Source organism: Pomacea canaliculata, linkage group LG3 (assembly GCF_003073045.1).
Source record: "Pomacea canaliculata isolate SZHN2017 linkage group LG3, ASM307304v1, whole genome shotgun sequence".
Lineage (NCBI taxonomy): Eukaryota > Metazoa > Mollusca > Gastropoda > Architaenioglossa > Ampullariidae > Pomacea > Pomacea canaliculata.
Window position 1 is genome coordinate 14,825,118 of NC_037592.1, and position 17,425 is coordinate 14,842,542.

Sequence of the window (17,425 nt, forward strand, 5' to 3'; positions counted from 1 at the left end):
TGTGTTATATTTCAGTTCATTGTTATTGCAGGCTTTCAGATTACTGTTGTCTGCAAAGTGCAGATAGTATTTCAAGATCTCCCCGCAGGAGTAAGGAAGTGTAGGATTCCTCTTGTTCCATCATAATCATTATAATCACACATTCAACAGCCTTGACCAAGTGTGTTTCTGGTCCTTAACTGATCAAGATCTACCCATTCATGCATCACCATTCTCTTTCAAAGCATGCACGCGGCCAGAAAACAGGCAAGCATAAGAGCTTAAGAAAATTTTTTTTCAAAACCTTCAGTTCAGTTATAAACTAGTTAAACATGGATATAGATAAATTAAGAACCTATACTGTTCAAAGATTGCAGGAAAGAAATAAGCTTTCCATGAACATTTTTCTCACTAAAAAAATGTTAAAAGATAGGGCAAATGTATCTGCATAAAAGCACACAAATAGTTTCATGGTTACTCTTTGCAGCTCCCATCCTCTAGAATAATAATCAAAGAGGACAATCATGTTACTTGCATGAGGGTGGTCGCAAAGCTGCATTTTGATTCATTCATTGTAATGTGAACATTACACCAACTCCAGCATATCCACAGTTTTAACAGCATGCATGATCTTTCATAAAACCTGATGTTTGTAATCACGTTCTGTAGTGGTCAGAGCGTAACTATTTTTTTTCTCCATGCAATTCATTTGAATTTTTTTCAAATCTATACAAAGGGAGATAACATACAGATGTTGGACCATCACCACCTGATTGAAAGACCAACACAGGAACCTTGGTGCCATGAACTTGGTCTAACAACAAGCAAAGCCTAAGGAATGTACAAGACTAGCACATGATATTTTCAATACTGCGCTGACTTTTGTGTACTATGTCGTCTGTTAATTCTGCTTCTCTCCCTTTTGTTATCCTGATGCAAGAAAACTACTAATGAATGTGTACTGGCTCACTGCCTCCTGTTTTTTCTGCAACAGAGGGAGGTGGTGGTGTAGTCTTACGCTTTTTGGCTGAAGGCTCACCATAAGTTGTTCCAGAACCTTCTTGCATGGATAGCAATTGGCAATAATGAGGCATGTGTTTACTGACTAGACGTTCAAAAAAGGCACTGACAATCTTGCCTGCTTTACCAACCTCAGAAGTTTCCTGAAAATTAAATGAAAGGAACATTAGCTCATAAGGAATAAAAAAGACAAAGGTCTTTTACACTTCTAATGTCAATTTAGCAAAGGAAAATACAATATGCACAATGTTCAAACTTCATGAGCTTGCTAATAACTTCCTTTATCCCTGTTTGACCAGTTCGTATTAAGGACATATTTTCAACTATGTAACCATCACTATCATGTTGCCAGCAATGAATTTTTGCCTGTCAATGGATGCAAAATGCTATACATCTTATCAGCTGCCAAATCTGAAGATTTATCTGTCCTAATTCAGAACCTGACCTTATTAACATATAAAATATAAATAATTCATTGCATTGTGTGGGGACTACAGATCACACTTGTTATCAGCCACATTGGAAATATGCATGATCCTATTTTTAAAAATGGACAAAGACAACCTTTTTAGTCTTTAAAATACTGGACTTTTCACAAAGACATCAGACAAGCATATCCATTTTAGACAATACCAAGAATGGTGTTACTTTACACGTACAATGAGTAATGAAACAGACCTCTTAGTAAGGTAAAAGGTAATGTGTAAAAATCCTTTTAAAAAATTGTTTTCACTAGACTTTGTGACTTACCCATGTAAGTTATAATTGAACTAAATTTGATGTTACAGCTACTGGGATTAAATAGTTAATAAGACATTATATATATTAATCACAGCTTCTTGCTTCATCAAAACTGTTGGGTGTACTAGTGACAAGCTACCATGTTATGGCAGTGATAAAAGCCGATTTCTCCTAGAAAATAACCGATACCTTATATAACCTGAAGTAACAAAGATCTTGGACTTACTGCATTATACACTGCACAATTTTTGAAAACCAGCTTAATATCCTTCAAGAAGTCTTCTGGACAGATATAGTGGTTAAAATGGCTCCGTGACAGCTTGCATTTTATGGTAGAAAAGTCCATGGGATTTGTGATGATCTTGTAATAATTTGGTACCTGATTTTACAAAAAAAAAGAAGACTGATGAAAGTGTGACAAAACAATTACCTAAAATAAATATAATGCAAGGAATTAGGTTTGGAAGGATACCAGACACATCCCTCCTTCCAATGGGTCACCACCTTAATTTTTTTTTTCCCTTTTTTTAAAATCAACAACTTTTCAACCATGACAAAATCACCACGCAGACAAACAAAAACACTTACATACTTTATTAGGACATCATGCTTTCCAAAGTGTAATACCACTAACTTCTATATTCTTACATGATTCCCTAGCATTTGCTAAAATGAAAAATACAGCAAGAATTTAAGTTTTAACATTTAAGCAGAACAAGGGTTTATAATTGCCAAATTTGTCACTAAGCTTATTTCAAAAGCCATGCAGCTAAGTTCTGTATAATAAAGTCAAATAATGAACACTCACAGCACGATTGACAGGTTCATGGAAGGGCACGCTGGATGCATGGCAAAAGAGTTCAAGCAAAATCCGCTCGCACACCTTAAGCTCACGATCGGAGAGCCCCGTAGGGGCCTTGCGCTTGCTGAGCATCTCAACTGAACCCTCTTCTCCCCCTTCCAGCACCATGCCCTCCTCACACAGTGTACATACAAATGTTCCACTGCAAACAAACAAGTAAAACATTTTTTAAACAATGAATCCTTACCAGTGCTGCATAACAGACGCCAAAGTAACTAGTGGTCAGCTAGCCAAGGTTTTTGCAACAATAGGTGGCCTATTCAGCCTCGGTACCAATACTGCTTTCTACAATTTCTTGCAAGATGAACTTATTAAAAAGTTGCTAAGCAGCTCAAAATGCCAGTGCAAAATCAGAAGTGAAAACTGTAGATATTAAAGGGATGCAGTTGCTGTCAAATGACTTGCATGATTTTATCAGTGTTTTTTGATTATTTTGTAATTATCAAATGAGAATGGTGAAAGACAAACACTCTGAAATTTGCATGCTTCAAATGTCTTTTTATCCCTATTCTTCTATTCTTGCACAGGGAACATAAAACCAGTGACATTGTATGAAGCACAGACACCATCCTCATAGGTCCTTCAAGGTACTCTGGAAGGAGATTGATGTTGAGGCGGCCAGAGAAAGAAATGGATTATAGATGTAAAAAGAATGGATTGGTCGTTCTGTGCAGGACCTGCTCACCACCACTCCAGACAGGTCTTAGCTTTTTCAGCTGTTGAATCCATCTAAGTGCTTCCCACCAAAATTACCAGTACCAGTCAAAGGATAAATAAATGATTGATTGCAATAAAGCACCAGCTTGAGATTAATAATTGCTTTAATGGAATATGAAAATATTTTACTCTTAAATACCCTTCTACTACATCTGTCCTTGTCACACCTTGTAACTAATGATCCCAACCCCAATACACAAGCGAATAGCGTGAAAGCTTACTTTGGAACAGAGCTGAGGACAGGAACATGGCACTGAAGGTGAAACACTCTCGGACACTGGTCGCAGCACAAAACATCTCCACCCTGATGGCATGCTGCACAGTAATCATCATTGGGATCAGCAGCGTCTCCTGCTGGAAGAGTAAATCCTGGCATACTGTTTCCTGTTGCATATCCATGCACCTATGACAAAAATAAACATCAACTTGTCTGAATGCTATTTCATAGCAAAAGGATAGTGAACAAGAGAAATTTCCAAAATACATTCATTTCAGATTTTCAACACATGAACAAGTGTTTAGTTTTAAATAATCATATGTTCAGTAATAATTAAAATCATCTTTTATGAGCAAGAATGTTTTATCCATTTCTTATTATTAAATTGTAAAGTTTAAAAATTAGTAGATAAATCAGAGGAATAAATGCCTTCTTTAGACACAAAACAGTCTAGTTGCTAGGAAATTAAATTTCTACCCTGTTCTCTGCATGTCAAGTTTGGGAAGGAATAAAAGGATCTTTCCTGCAAATCAGGTCAGAGTCAAGCCATTAGAACACAATACTCACTTCAGGTCCTGTGGCTTCAAAGCCATCTTCACTCTCTTTATCTCCATCCTTTATAGAATCATCAGCTGCTGAAACACTGTTTGACTTGTCTCCAGCACTGATTTCACTGTTTGTAGAATTAGTAGTGGATAAATGTGGAGAGGAAATGGTAGATGAAGCCACCAAAGGTGGCGGGGAAGTTGTAGGAGTTACAGTCCTACTAGTGTTTGGAGATAAACTTCCATTTATAGGCTCCAAGTTATCCCCTAGATCCATTGGCACTCCACGAATCACCTCATCGAGATTCCTCTGCATCTCCTGATAATTCAAAGGACTATAGAAAATAAATAAGCTCTCATTTCCTCATTTTTTAATGTATCAAAGATGTTTTTGTTTTAAAAAACCCAGTAAACTATAGATTTAAAATTTTAAAAAAAAAAGCAGTGTACGGATCTCCAATACAAAAGTTCTTTTAATTCAAACATTTAAAACACTTTCACCTTAAAATCACAGTGCTTAAGAAACAGAATAAGAATCTGTCATCCCAGTAATCATGCAAACTGCAGCTCCACTCCTGCACACCCCAGAAAGATCAACCAAACACAAAATACTTCTTTCAGAAAGCATTAAAACCCTGAGTTTCTAATTTTACTATATGACTGTCCTAATATTAGACGCATCTAAATTTTCCAATAATACTATGCCTACCCCAAGACTGCCTGTGCCAATCATTGAAGATTTTTCCCCTTTAAAGACTGCTGAGGTGATGACACAGTCTCCATTATCACTTGGTTCAGACTTTACCTTGATTCCACTGCTTGAAGCTGCTCTGAAAAATTTATGAAAACACATGCTTTTTCAAATATTATAGTAAATGAAATTTCCTTCATAGAAAATATTCGAAATGAACACTAAGCAAAATGATTACAGAACTGATGTTGCTATGACACAATGCAATATGCTGAACTTTGGTTCTTATGTGAAAATGATTTTTACTAATTTTGAATTCCACTTTCTCTTACCCTTTTCACCACTCTTACTTTCCACTACAATCGTCTGCACATTCTTTGACAATTTCTAATGCCATGTTCTATCTCTTATTTCAATCCACTAATATTCAATGAATTTATATCTTAAATCTTAGACTGGGTTATTTAGACATACCCATCACTCTGAGCAGATAGTGGCCGTTCTGGGATGTGAAGGCCACTTTGGCCGGCTGACGCTGGCCGAGCTGGATCAGGGCTGTCCAGTGTGTTTGCACGACGAACACCTATAGCAGCTTGGCCTCCGCTGTTACTGTGAGAACCATCTGCAGCACCTCTGTACTGAGTCTGTGGATTCTGCAGTGGTGGAGGAGCTGGCAAAAATAAAATGTGTAAGATCCTTTATATATTGGATGCTCTTTTCACCTCTCACAATTCAATGAAACACTGTGGATCTGTTTAAAAAGTGTAATGGTTAAGTGGTAAAAGAATTTGCTGATGATAAACATTATTATAGTTCTTGAACGAACAGGAATACAATGTCATACATCCTTGAGCAGAACTGATACAGGTTAAGCAGGCAAGATACTTAAGTCTTGTAATCATCATATGTGACCTGTCATGACGAAATGAGTCTTAAGTTGGAAATTTAAGTTTAACTTTTATTTTAACATAGCTGTCTATTTTCCTGTTAGTTTAATAACCAAGGAATCCATTTTTAAAGAAAAGTTAAACTGCATAAAATTGACCCCAATCACATTTTGGGGCTTCTAACATGAAAATGTTCTGTGCGACTTAAGACTCATCTCGTTGTGGCTCTTGAAACTGTTGAGATATTAGTAGATGGTAAAGAGAGGAGGTAACAAGGCTCACCAGGCAGAAGAGTGGGACCCATCGGAACACCATGTGTTTGCTGAGGTCGAAGCTGAGAACCCAACATCATGGGAGGTGCAGATGGAAGATGAGTCTGGTCCACAGGACGGTGATGTAAGCGCATGGGAGTGAAGTTGGTCCTTGGGGACATCATCTGCTGAGGATGTCCCGGTTGTCCTTGACCCATGATCATGCTGTTCATCACACCTGGTTGACTGTTCATCATCCCAACCTGCCCATCATGGGTTGGCCAGACCCGTGGTGAAGGTCCTATTCTGCGGGATCCAGGCAGAGACAGTGTTGGGCCCTGAGCATTTGGCACAGAGTGTGGTGGTCTGCCCATCATCATTTGCATGTAAAGATTACGTTCCTGCGCCACCTGTGCAACATGTGGTGGCAAGTTTGCAGGTGCTGTTCCTCCAACAACTACCATATTTCCTTGGCCACCACGATACACTGCCCCGGCATTGGGAGCACTTGGCACAGCAGACTGGGTTGAAGCTGGAGAGTTTGGTTTCTCAGGAGGGTATTTGGTGCCATTAACATAGATGGCACCTATGTTTGTTAGGGAGCGCACAACAGCTTGCACATCATGCCTGTACTTGATATTTAACTGTCCTTTCAGAGATTGAGGTTCCATTTGGGTATGGTAAACCTGTAAATTACCATTTACATGCATTCCACATTGAATTTTTGGATCAATTTACATGTGTGCAGTACAAAACTTTAAAGAAACTATTACTTACAAATAGCACTTTTGGTGCTGAAGCAAGGATTTGTAACTCTAGGAATAAATAAACTAAGGAAAATGCCTTTTGTTATGCATTTCCAAATAAAGTTCTCAACTTCTTGTAATGAGAAAAGATATCATGCTTACACTCTCTTTTATAAAGTCATTTGTAAACCAAGTCTATATAACCTGAATTTTAACCTCTTTGTCATTAACTGATTTATCTCCAGATGCAGCAATAGGCAATGGGTTAGTGCTCTGCTGTCTTCTAATACCAACATTTTTATGTTTTTTCTAGTCTGTAACTGTAAATGTTAAGAAAAATTATATTTGCATACCACACAAATACATAAATTATTTCTCTATGTATATGATGTATCAGCACAGGCCAGCCTATTTAAGGATGAATTGTTCTGAAGACCCAACAACGCCATAGTGTCATAAAACAATAATAAAAAACCACAAGATAAAAGAATGTATTCTAACAAAATGAAGAATGAGAATCTTCAATAAGCAGAAGCTCCAAAAAAGGCTTACCTTACGGCATTTACTCTCTACAATGCTCTTGGAGAAAAGCAAAGGAAGGCCTAGTCCATCTTCCAGTATCGCTTCCATAAAACCAATGCAGTGATCAAATTTCCCAACCAAATCGCCAACATCCCCAACTTCTCTGGACAACCGCTTTGCGGCAGCGTCAGTAAAAGAATGAAGAGAACTTAAAACAGACCAGACTGCAGTTCTGACAGCTTTCACAATTAAGTCTGCCTGACGAAGCACTTCCTGCTGAAGGTCTCCTTTTTCTCGTTTCACCTTGCTCAGACGCTCTTCGATTTCCGTCTGATAATGCTTTAGGGTGTCTCTTCGTTCCTTCATTAGCGACAAGCTCCCAGTCAATTTTGCTTTATAAGAATCTGCAGCTTCTTGCAGGAAGTGGTATCTGTGAGAAGACAGAGTTTATGTGTGAATTGCTGATTCTGGAGTGTAACGCATTTCTGAATTATGACTATTAGCATTTTATAATTACAAAACTAGACTTCCTCCATTCATTAATCACTCCTTAATACATACGTGAATTTTCTGACACCCCATCTTCTTTAAAATTTATACACTTCAACACTTAAAAGTTATCTTTTTTTTTAAATGACAAAAAGTTGCATGTCAGACAATGTGGCTGAAACAAGTTATGCTTCTATGCTTAGGAAGAAAAATAATTTGATTCAATTTTCCTTTGACAAGTACAATCATTTTAAAAGAAATACTTTACGGAAGCACCAAATAAAAATGAGTAGCAAGTTTCAGAAAAAGCTGCCAATGAAATATGAATCTATTTTATCTTACTTGTGTTCTTGGTGGTGCAAAAGCTGACAGTCACGACAAGTAAGGACTTCACACTTGTCACAAAACAAGGTCAGTTTTTCCTTTGGGTGTGATCGGCACAACATACTAATCTCGTTTGGGGAAACTCCACTCCCTGTCAGAAGTATACATCAAAAAATATCATATCTGACACACCAGAACAGGTGTAATGTTAATTCATAAAATGCATAATTAAAAACCAAGACATTGAGTAAAATGTCTTTTTTGTCAGTTTGTTTCCTCAATCAACACTTACAAAATGTGCTTCATATTAATGATCAATAAAGTCCTTCATATTTACCCATGTAATTAAGTCATTTTTGGATATCACAATATAACAGGCAGAAAAAACACTTGTGGGCTGTAAAACTGTAGAGCTGAAATCGAATGCTAGTGATCCTAAAACTGTATAAAAGGCAAAGCCACCTTAACAGCATCTACTACAAATATGATCTATGCTTCTCTGTCACTGTCTTTCAGCTTACAGAGCATTTTATTTGTATATCTCACAGCCTACCTTTGTCAGCAGCTTCTTCTCGTGAGGTAAGTTGGTGGTCCTTGGTCATCCGTACTCTCTTGTGTGCATCCACACAGTCGTTGCAAAGCCAATCATCACACTGAAGGCAGTAAGATGTTGAGGGGTGAGACTCACATCCTGTGCACAACTGATCCCCTTCTGTTCCATCCTCTGTTCCAGCAACGTGTTTGCGCACAAACACATTCTCAATAAGACTATCAGCATTGAATGGCTCTCGACAGACAGGACACTCTGAAACATGCCATGTATACATAGAAGAGAAATTTTAAACACTGGATGCCATTTTTTTTTAAAACATGTATACTATTAATATGACACCTTTTTACCATGTCATAAGCAATCTTCAAAAATACAACTCACTAGTAACAGAAGGGGAAGGGAGGGGAGTTTGACAAAGTTTTGCGGTATCATCTCTGTGAGCAACACTGTCATAACATCTTTAAAAAGATGTAAACAGTGCCACACACTTTGGATACTTTTTTTTTAAACAAGAACGCTTATATTTTGTCCAACAAATTGGAAACTCGTGATGAATGAAAAATATAAATGTTGCTCTAGATATGTGCCATAAAGATTGCATAAAAATTTTAATGTCTTGTTGTGGAATGATCTAATCTCTCAAAATTATCATCATCTTATTATACACACCACAAACAGATTTATTTTAAGTTGAGATTAATTCATTTTAAGTTGAGATTAATTCATTATAAAATACCAAAATCAAAGCAAACGATTCCCACTACTTTCTGTTCAGGTGATTTAAGCAGCGACTGACATTTTGATCAGTGCTCCAAAAAGGTCAAATCTATGACTTTATCACTTAATGGACATTCTTATTTATATCAACATACACCTGTCTCCCAGCTGGCTCTAGACCTGACCATATAAACATGCCAAGTCAACACCTTCCAGTACATGTCAATGCCTGAGAACATATTTTGCATACAGCTAGGGAACGCCTGTTACTGGTTCAGATTATTGTTTATAGGTTCAGTAAGGAAAATAAATTTGAACTGAGTCTATTTTCAGTTTCAAGTTCACCCACCAAGCAGATGTTTTTTGCTGATGTTTGAGTACACAAAATAATTTTAAGCATCACACAACAAACAGAATGACTGCAACATCAAATGTTAACTTTTTGTGTTTTCTTTACACAAATGTTATTAAGCAACATGATTTCTGATGATGCAATAATTAACATTATATACATGTCCTTCATTCTGTCAATACCACCATAGGCAAGTGGGGGAAGTGATGTGAAAACTGTATGGAAAGGGTTATTCATCTATTTATAGCGATATTTACTTTCCCAATTCATGCATAACACTCCAATTTCAGTCATGCTGTCTTAAGACCTCATCAACTTCCACTATATGCATAAACTATGCAGCTTGATGGGATGGGTAACACTTATTGAAATTTGGTGTACACAAAAGGAAAAATGTTTATTGTGCTTTTCAAAACGTCATCCTTTTAGGCACTTCCATGTAAACATGCGACGCTGTGCACTCACCTGTAAGAGGGACAGGATCAGGTGGTGTTTGCACTGGGGCAGCAGCCTTAGTACTAGGCTCTTCTTGGATTTTCTCCAGAGACTCTTCCTCAGTCGGAGCCGCTTCAGCTATCGTCTGTATCGATTCTTCTTCTTCTTTCGGCGATTCCGAACTGTTCTGTGCATCCGCTGCACTTACATCCTTTTCCTCTTGTTCTTTCGTTTCACTTTTTTCCTCTACTTCCTTCTCTTGTTCATCCTTAACCTTTTCCTCTTTGAGTCGTCTGCTTTTCTCGACCACCTCTGTCCGGCCTGACACACAGTCGTCGCACATCGTGTGCAGGCATGGTAGCAGGCGAGATGTTTTGTCTGCTGCTGCTAAACTGCATTTGCATTTAATGCATCTGTTTAATAAATCTGCCATCCTGCTCCCCCCTTACACAACCAAGTCGTCAACGACGATGATAATAAAGGTTATTTTCTACAAACGTTTGAACATGGTGAAGAAGGTCTCGACTATCACGTCTGACACCAGGTGACACGAGCAGTAGTTGCGGCCCCTGCTGACAAGGGTGAAGGTCGCCGGGTCACTGTGCGTTACGTTGCGTTCGCTCGCGCCGTGCTTCTCGCTCTGTGCACGCGCCAGCCTAACCGGCGGGTTTCGTTCTCAAAACCGGTTCGAGCTGGTTTGTTCTGGCTGAAACCAGTCTCGATTTTTTTTAACACATGCGTCTTGTTACCTTATAAGGACTGAGTTTGGCGAACGTCCAACATGTATGACGCAAGCACACCAACTGTTAGCATTATGCTGTTGTTTTTGACGTTTCCTGTTGCCATTGGTTATTATCAATTGATTGATGGTAATGCCGTTTGAAATGACATGTCACTTGCATGTTCTGCAACGGTTTGATTGAAATAAACTGACGGATCAGCTGGGGATTTGTCAAGAACCGGATATTCTTTGTTTAGTTAAGACGTGTGAGTAGTGTTTGAACACTCCTCGTGTCAGTGAAGTATTCCCCATGTAAACTCCAATCCTTCAACTAAAACATGGATTCATGGATGATCCAGTTGACGCAATGACCACTAAAGTTAGTCCTATTAAAGTTTAAATCTGCTGTAATCGTTATCTTGTCAATTATCCTTCATAAATGATTTTCAAATCCCATTGTTTTGGCTGTTATTCTAAGCGAGGAATTATTAATGCGAAAAATAGGCTCATGTAAATGTCAGTGATGTAGGTTGCTGGGCAGAGAGAACAAAGGCTATCAACTACATTCCCTCCCCAGGGAAGTTGGCAGTATGCCAAACTCTTTCGCACCGCCATGTGTGTTCCGCCCTGGCTGCGCCCAGCATGTTTTTCCTCACGCACAGCTGGCGTGCCCTGGGAAATTTCCGATAACTCATCAGCGGCTACGGGGGCCGTCTTACCTCTCGCACGGGCTGTGGGACAACGAACGACGGGAAGAAGGTCAACTGTTTGAGAAAGGGGAGGTAAACCTCGCTGCGTTTACCTTCCGATTTCCCACCGCAGCTTGTTGGCAGCCTTGCGCTGGGCTTATTTAACCTGCTGTCCTCTCGTCGTGCTCTATCGTCGACATGATAGGGAACTGGGGAGGACTGATCCGCGAGCCCTCTATGTTACTTGTTTTCAATCCTCGATAGTTATTTTTGGTAGTGATACTAAACGAAACTAAGCAAAGCAACCATCTCACCTCTCGAGTGATTGGTAACTATTCGCACAATATTCCCAAAGAAATGTAAAACAATAAATTGTAAAAAGGCAAAGGAAAGATCGCAGTATGTGAACACCACTTCTTACAAAGTTTCTGTGACTTGTGGAGAAGATACTTTCCCAATAGCACAAACTCTTCGTTTAATAGACTATTGGCGGAAGTGTAGTCATGGGGATGACTGCAAGTTCTGGTCAAACACTGGAATGATGCTTTGGACTATGTTATAAAGCTACTTTGCGAGTGACGATTCAGTCTGAGAGCATTTATATACTTATCGTCTTTATATATGTGGGACTCTGGTCACCAGTTCACGTGCATACCGTCTGTATATGATGTAGAGAGACAAGCATGCGCAGTTCTAGTTCTGGGGCTAGCTGCGTAATATGTTTCTAAAGAAATAAATTTAGAAACTTTTTTTTAGTTTTTCAGAAATCGCTCTCATCCTTTTTGATATGTTAAACAAGCGAATACGAAAAACTGTGCTGACGGGAACGGAAGTCTGGCTTAACCATTTTTATCTTATTTAAATTTAAAATAACAAGAGTTTTTTTTTAATTCTAAAATTGAGTTAATCGCAGTACGTGTTTCTATAAAACTGATGGTGTAAATAGATTCCAGGCCTAAACGTGCTTAAAATTAGAAATGTCTTTGCAGCTGGCTCCTGGTCCTGTCTAGAGAAAGAACAAAAACGGTACTGTTCTTGGTGTCGAAAAAGCAGGCACAATGTAGGAAAGGAGGTGATGGGCAAAAACTATCCATGGACACATCGACACAGGGTGATGGGGACCCAAATAACATGCGTTATACGTTCCCTTTCAAACCTCTTTGAAAAAGTGTGACAATGCAAATCGCACCAGAGACTAGACGAGGGTTTAAAACGAAAAGTTCAAGGCAACCGGTAACGACAAAGTATATAAATGTTGCGCTATGAAGGGGCTAACACCTGGTGGAACAGCACACTACAGGAAAACGAACAACTGCAAGTCAGAAGGGCACGTATACATAGAAGATATAGGAAAGCGAAAAAAAAAAGTTACTAATGATTTAAAAGCACTTTAGCTGAGTTTGTTAAGAGTTTATCATCCAGCTAGCCTGAATTTGCACCCAGTCCATGGAATGTGTGGAATGGAGATCCGAGGGAAATAACATGATGGTCAACAGAGTCGACAGATCGATGAATCAAAACATCATAAGAAAATGTGAAACGACTGTGGGGCAGGTCGAAAATAAAGTTTGACAGTAAAGGCGTGGGAAGCGCGTGAAAGGAGGAAGTAGGAAGTTGAAGTCTTTTGATCCACACCCAAGAAGATATTAGGGAGGAGGATGCGCAACCCTTGCACTCCAATCTCAGTGTTTGATGTTCGTAACCGTCTTTAGAAGTGAAATATCGAGGACGCCAGAGAGCGGGGAGGGTGTGTGAGAGTGCATGTGTTTCCTCCTCCCCCAGTCCACTCACAGACCCACCTTTTCCCGTTGCCCACCCCCACCTTGAGCGTGGTCCTTAATTGGGATCCGGTCAGTACACTAGCCGAGAGAAATCAATCTTGCTGAGCTTGGGCGCAATCCGAAGACAAACCAGATCGTGGAGGGCACGATGTGAACTACACTTTGCTGCGAGATGACCTCTCATTTAGTGTAACATGAGCACTAATTTATTGTAACGACCGCTAATTATCGTAAACGGGGCACCTAGAATCTGATGTAACTTGACTACTACTTTTTTGTATGATGACCACGAACTGGGTGGATGTATATTGAGGAACGTGGTATAGATGCTCGCTGATTGCTAGTAACTTTTGCGAGAACATTACCAGTGAACTGATTGGGTTAAAAAAAAAGTTTATGAAATTTTTCTCTTTAAATCGTCAGTGGAATTTGTTTACGGTCGCAGACTGGATGTGGGTGCGCGCAAACAGTTTATTTTCAAGTAAACAGGAATCAGTGTTTTATTATATGCTGAAAGAAAGGGCAAATAAGAAGTACAAGAAAGTAAGAGAATGGTCAAGAATGCACAAAATTAAGCAAGAAGATGACACTTCCATTTCAAAGAAGGTTGTACTTGGAGCCTCAGAACTCCTGTTTACCTTCTTTGAACATTCTCTTTGATCTCTTAAGGCAGATGACCAAGTGCATTTACAACCCCGGCAAAGCTGGATGTAAAAGGAATCAGTCATTGCCAGTGATTTTACCAGGGTGCTGAATTATAAACATGCATGGATTTGGAGGATGGATGAGAGTATAATGGGTGGGAATATGAAATAATGAAAATGTTGGTACCGTTTCAAAGCGGGCAGTGTCCTAACTTTAGTCATAAACTCTTACTATGGCAATGTTAAGACCGTGTGTGTGTGTGTGGAAGTGAAAACCTGTCAGCACTATCCTGTATGCTACTTCTTGTTGATGGAAACAGGTCTATCGTAACCCCTTTCTAAAACTTCGGGATTTATGACTCGTCCTCTATACTCTATAGGGCCTTTTTAACCGGCCACATGAATTGTCAAATATAATAATAATTTTGACAGCGTGGTTGACAAGACCATCTATCAAACACAGTCCTTTCCAGCTACACTCTTCTCCTTCTCTTCGTCACAGGTCCACAGTGAGGCTCCTTTAGCTCTCCTCCACCCGCATGGTTGTCACTCTTTGTCTGTGGACCTCAGCTTTGGAATGCTCTCCCTCTCCCTTTTCACATCGAGCACAATCCATCTGTCTCGACATTCAAATCATCGATCAAGACGACTTTTTTTAAAAACCCTTTCTGTCATCATCTCTTGTTGGTCGATTATTTTTATTGTGACTGCGCATGAACTGTTTGAGCATTTGTTTATTTATTTATGTATAATCCCATACTGTGTCGGTTAAAATGATTCTGGGCAAGTCAGTTCGAGGTGTCAGTTTTAATGCTTTAAATTCATTGAATCAATTAGCCATTGCTTCTGAGCTCAAGGCACTGACATTGTTGATTCAGCTCCTATTGCCAGTCTTTTTATTTAAGTCTCTGGTTTAACACCTGGCTGTCAAAAATAATTTGGGAATGGCCAGGTACAGGATCACAAAACATGTTGATAATGCTGGGCTTCATACAAGGTCACCCAGTGTACTTTAAGCATCCGACAATAATCTGATTTCTAAATCGCATTAAAGAAAATGGAAAGACGTGCGCTGTTAAATATAAGGAAAGTAAATATTTTGGTTTAGAGATATGACTGCTTGGGTTATGTTGATTGGGAACTGCTGTGAACTGCGATGTTCTTTTCGGAACGCATTTGTGACAGGCGAAGGTCTACCAGACTGTAAGTGGATGGAAGGGACAAGTCAGCAGTGTTTCCATCATCTAAAAGTAAAGTGCGTAAATCACGAAGAGTAATCCAAATTATGTTTATTTACAGTTTTTGCCCAAGGGTCTAAAAAAGTCAGCAGTCTGGAAATGTAAAAGAGTTGAGGCTGGAGGTCTCATCGCATAAGACATGAGGCGCTATTCGCTATTACTATTATCAAGTGTCAGTCATAGACATTTACAGGAACAAAAGCTTGATATGAGGGATACAGGTCACGATAATAACATCAAATACAGTTTGCTGCGTAGTTTTGTTGTTATTTTGCTTTGTTGCTTTTGGCCGGGATGCAGGGTTAGGGAGGGGTTTACTTTTTAAAAAGACATCTAACAGTTTTATCGGCAAGAAGAAAGGGGCTAAAAACTCCCAACAGTTTTAATTGGGGCGTGGTTGAAAACCGTTTACATTTTATGGATGAGAAAACTCGGCAAATCATAAAAATCTTGTAGGCTTGAACGCGTTGGGCACACTGAATAAAGATAATCAAGACCATTCGTAGCAAAGACTTTGTGAATGACAGCTATCACTGGAACTTATCTTTGACTTTATAATTAGTTCTCCCAAATTAAGACGTGTAAAACACTTCAGAGACTTTCAAAAGATTTTTGATAGAAATGTTTTTGCATGGTGTTGCTTAGTCCTAAACGGCGAGCACATTTTGGATGTTTGGATGTTCTCAGTGCCGGAATGAAGCAAGCGACTTGGTCAAGCCGTTTACCTTAATCATCAAAGGTACTGTGTTCAAATTCTTTTCGTTTTCTTTCATCGATAACTTGGCTGGTGTATGATCACCAGCCAACCAGGCAACCAGCTGTAATATTTCGTACTAATGCATTGCTTTGTAGAAAAGAGCGCCTGACATGATAAGTATTGAAAATATAGAAGTATCTACATTAAATCTGAAAAAAGAAGAGTGATAATCTGATATATAATGACACCAGCATAATTTATTGGATAATATGAATTAAATTCAATCTAGTACAAAAGTAATAAAAATACAAGTTTGGATAGTTTGGATAGTTTGGAGAGATGCTTTCCTCAAAAGAGGAATCAATACTGAGGACAGTCGAAGCGGCTCCGACTGATGAAGAATCTCCGGAGAAATTCCAAAAACAACCTACAGTACAGCAAAGGCACGTGATCCTGTCCCATTTACAGGTGAGTGTACAACATCGCATGTAAATGTAATCGCCTAGAAGGATGTTTCGAAGAGCTCAGTAACTTGCTACATACATTATTGACCGTTGGTTCTTCTTCGTTTGGGCGCTTTTTTTTTTTCCTTCTCGTCTGCCACACTGCCCCTCTATTCTTCGAGACAAATGACGTAATTTCCGGGTCCTGTCTGTGAAGGGAGCTGCTGTTGACTTCACAGTATTTCCTATTTTCCTGAATGTGTTTATCAAGGGTTAGCGAGTTCCGGAGTTTGAACCACAAGCTCAGGTTGGTAACTGTGCCAGGTTTTGGCTACATCTAGTCTCTGGCTGTCTGCGTGACTACTGTTGGCCACACTCAATGTCTTGTTGTTTGTAGTGTGCTCACCCCGTTATTTATATTCAGAATTTCGTTGTTTTTTTTTTTTTTTTTGTTTTGTTTTTTTTTTTTGCATCCTGGTCACTTCAGCAATCGACTACAAGCACACGTTGGTGAGCGTGACCTCTTGAACAACAACGGGCGATTGGTTGGCTGGGACATAACCACAGGATCTTTGATAGTACTTTAAAATCAGACTATCCAGTCCACCTCAATAAACTCTGCTGAGAGAGCATGGTGATTACATGCAGCTAATTTGTCATATTTCTCGCAAACAAACTAGTTCTGGTATAACGTATTTCTCCTCGGCATTAACATTTTAAACTCGAAGAGAGTGGAGTGGTTTCATGTCCACAAACTGAGGCCAAAGCTTAATTATACCTTTGTAGATTTCATCAATGTATGTTTACATATGTACATTTTTTCCAAAGTAGTGTTTTTTCTGAATGGTGTAGATATCAATGCCACGCGTCGTTTTGAATAGGACTCTAGAAAATAATCCTGTGTATGTATTTGGTAAGTTTTTTTTTTGTCCCAAATGAAAATATGACTGTCCCGCTCGTTTACAGAAAAAGACATAACTGAAGACCATAACTAGGGTCTCGTGTGACGTTTGTCACTAAATTTTGTCTGCGCACGTCACTTGCAACTCATAGCGCTGTTGCACGGCTGATCCACTGTCTCCTCAGAACTACATACAGGGTGTGTGACGTGCGGCAGTCACATCAATCTGCACTCTTCCTCCATTGATCCACCCTGACGCACGC

The 17,425-nt window shown here is 39.2% G+C and overlaps 1 protein-coding gene across 1 annotated transcript; it reads right to left on the reverse strand.

Annotated features, from left to right (window-relative positions):
* Positions 1-253: 253 nt before the first annotated feature.
* Positions 254-10,701, reverse strand: LOC112559443 (E3 ubiquitin-protein ligase TRIM33-like). Its single transcript, XM_025230712.1, has 12 exons — positions 10,079-10,701; positions 8,545-8,796; positions 8,010-8,142; positions 7,209-7,608; positions 5,942-6,596; positions 5,247-5,442; positions 4,791-4,911; positions 4,104-4,400; positions 3,541-3,722; positions 2,549-2,744; positions 1,967-2,119; positions 254-1,142 (listed from the first exon to the last, which is right to left on the reverse strand). The coding sequence occupies exons 1-12, from the start codon at positions 10,479-10,481 to the stop codon at positions 927-929; spliced, it is 3,204 nt and encodes a 1,067-aa protein (XP_025086497.1). The 5' UTR covers positions 10,482-10,701; the 3' UTR covers positions 254-926.
* Between the last annotated feature and the right edge of the window lie 6,724 nt (positions 10,702-17,425).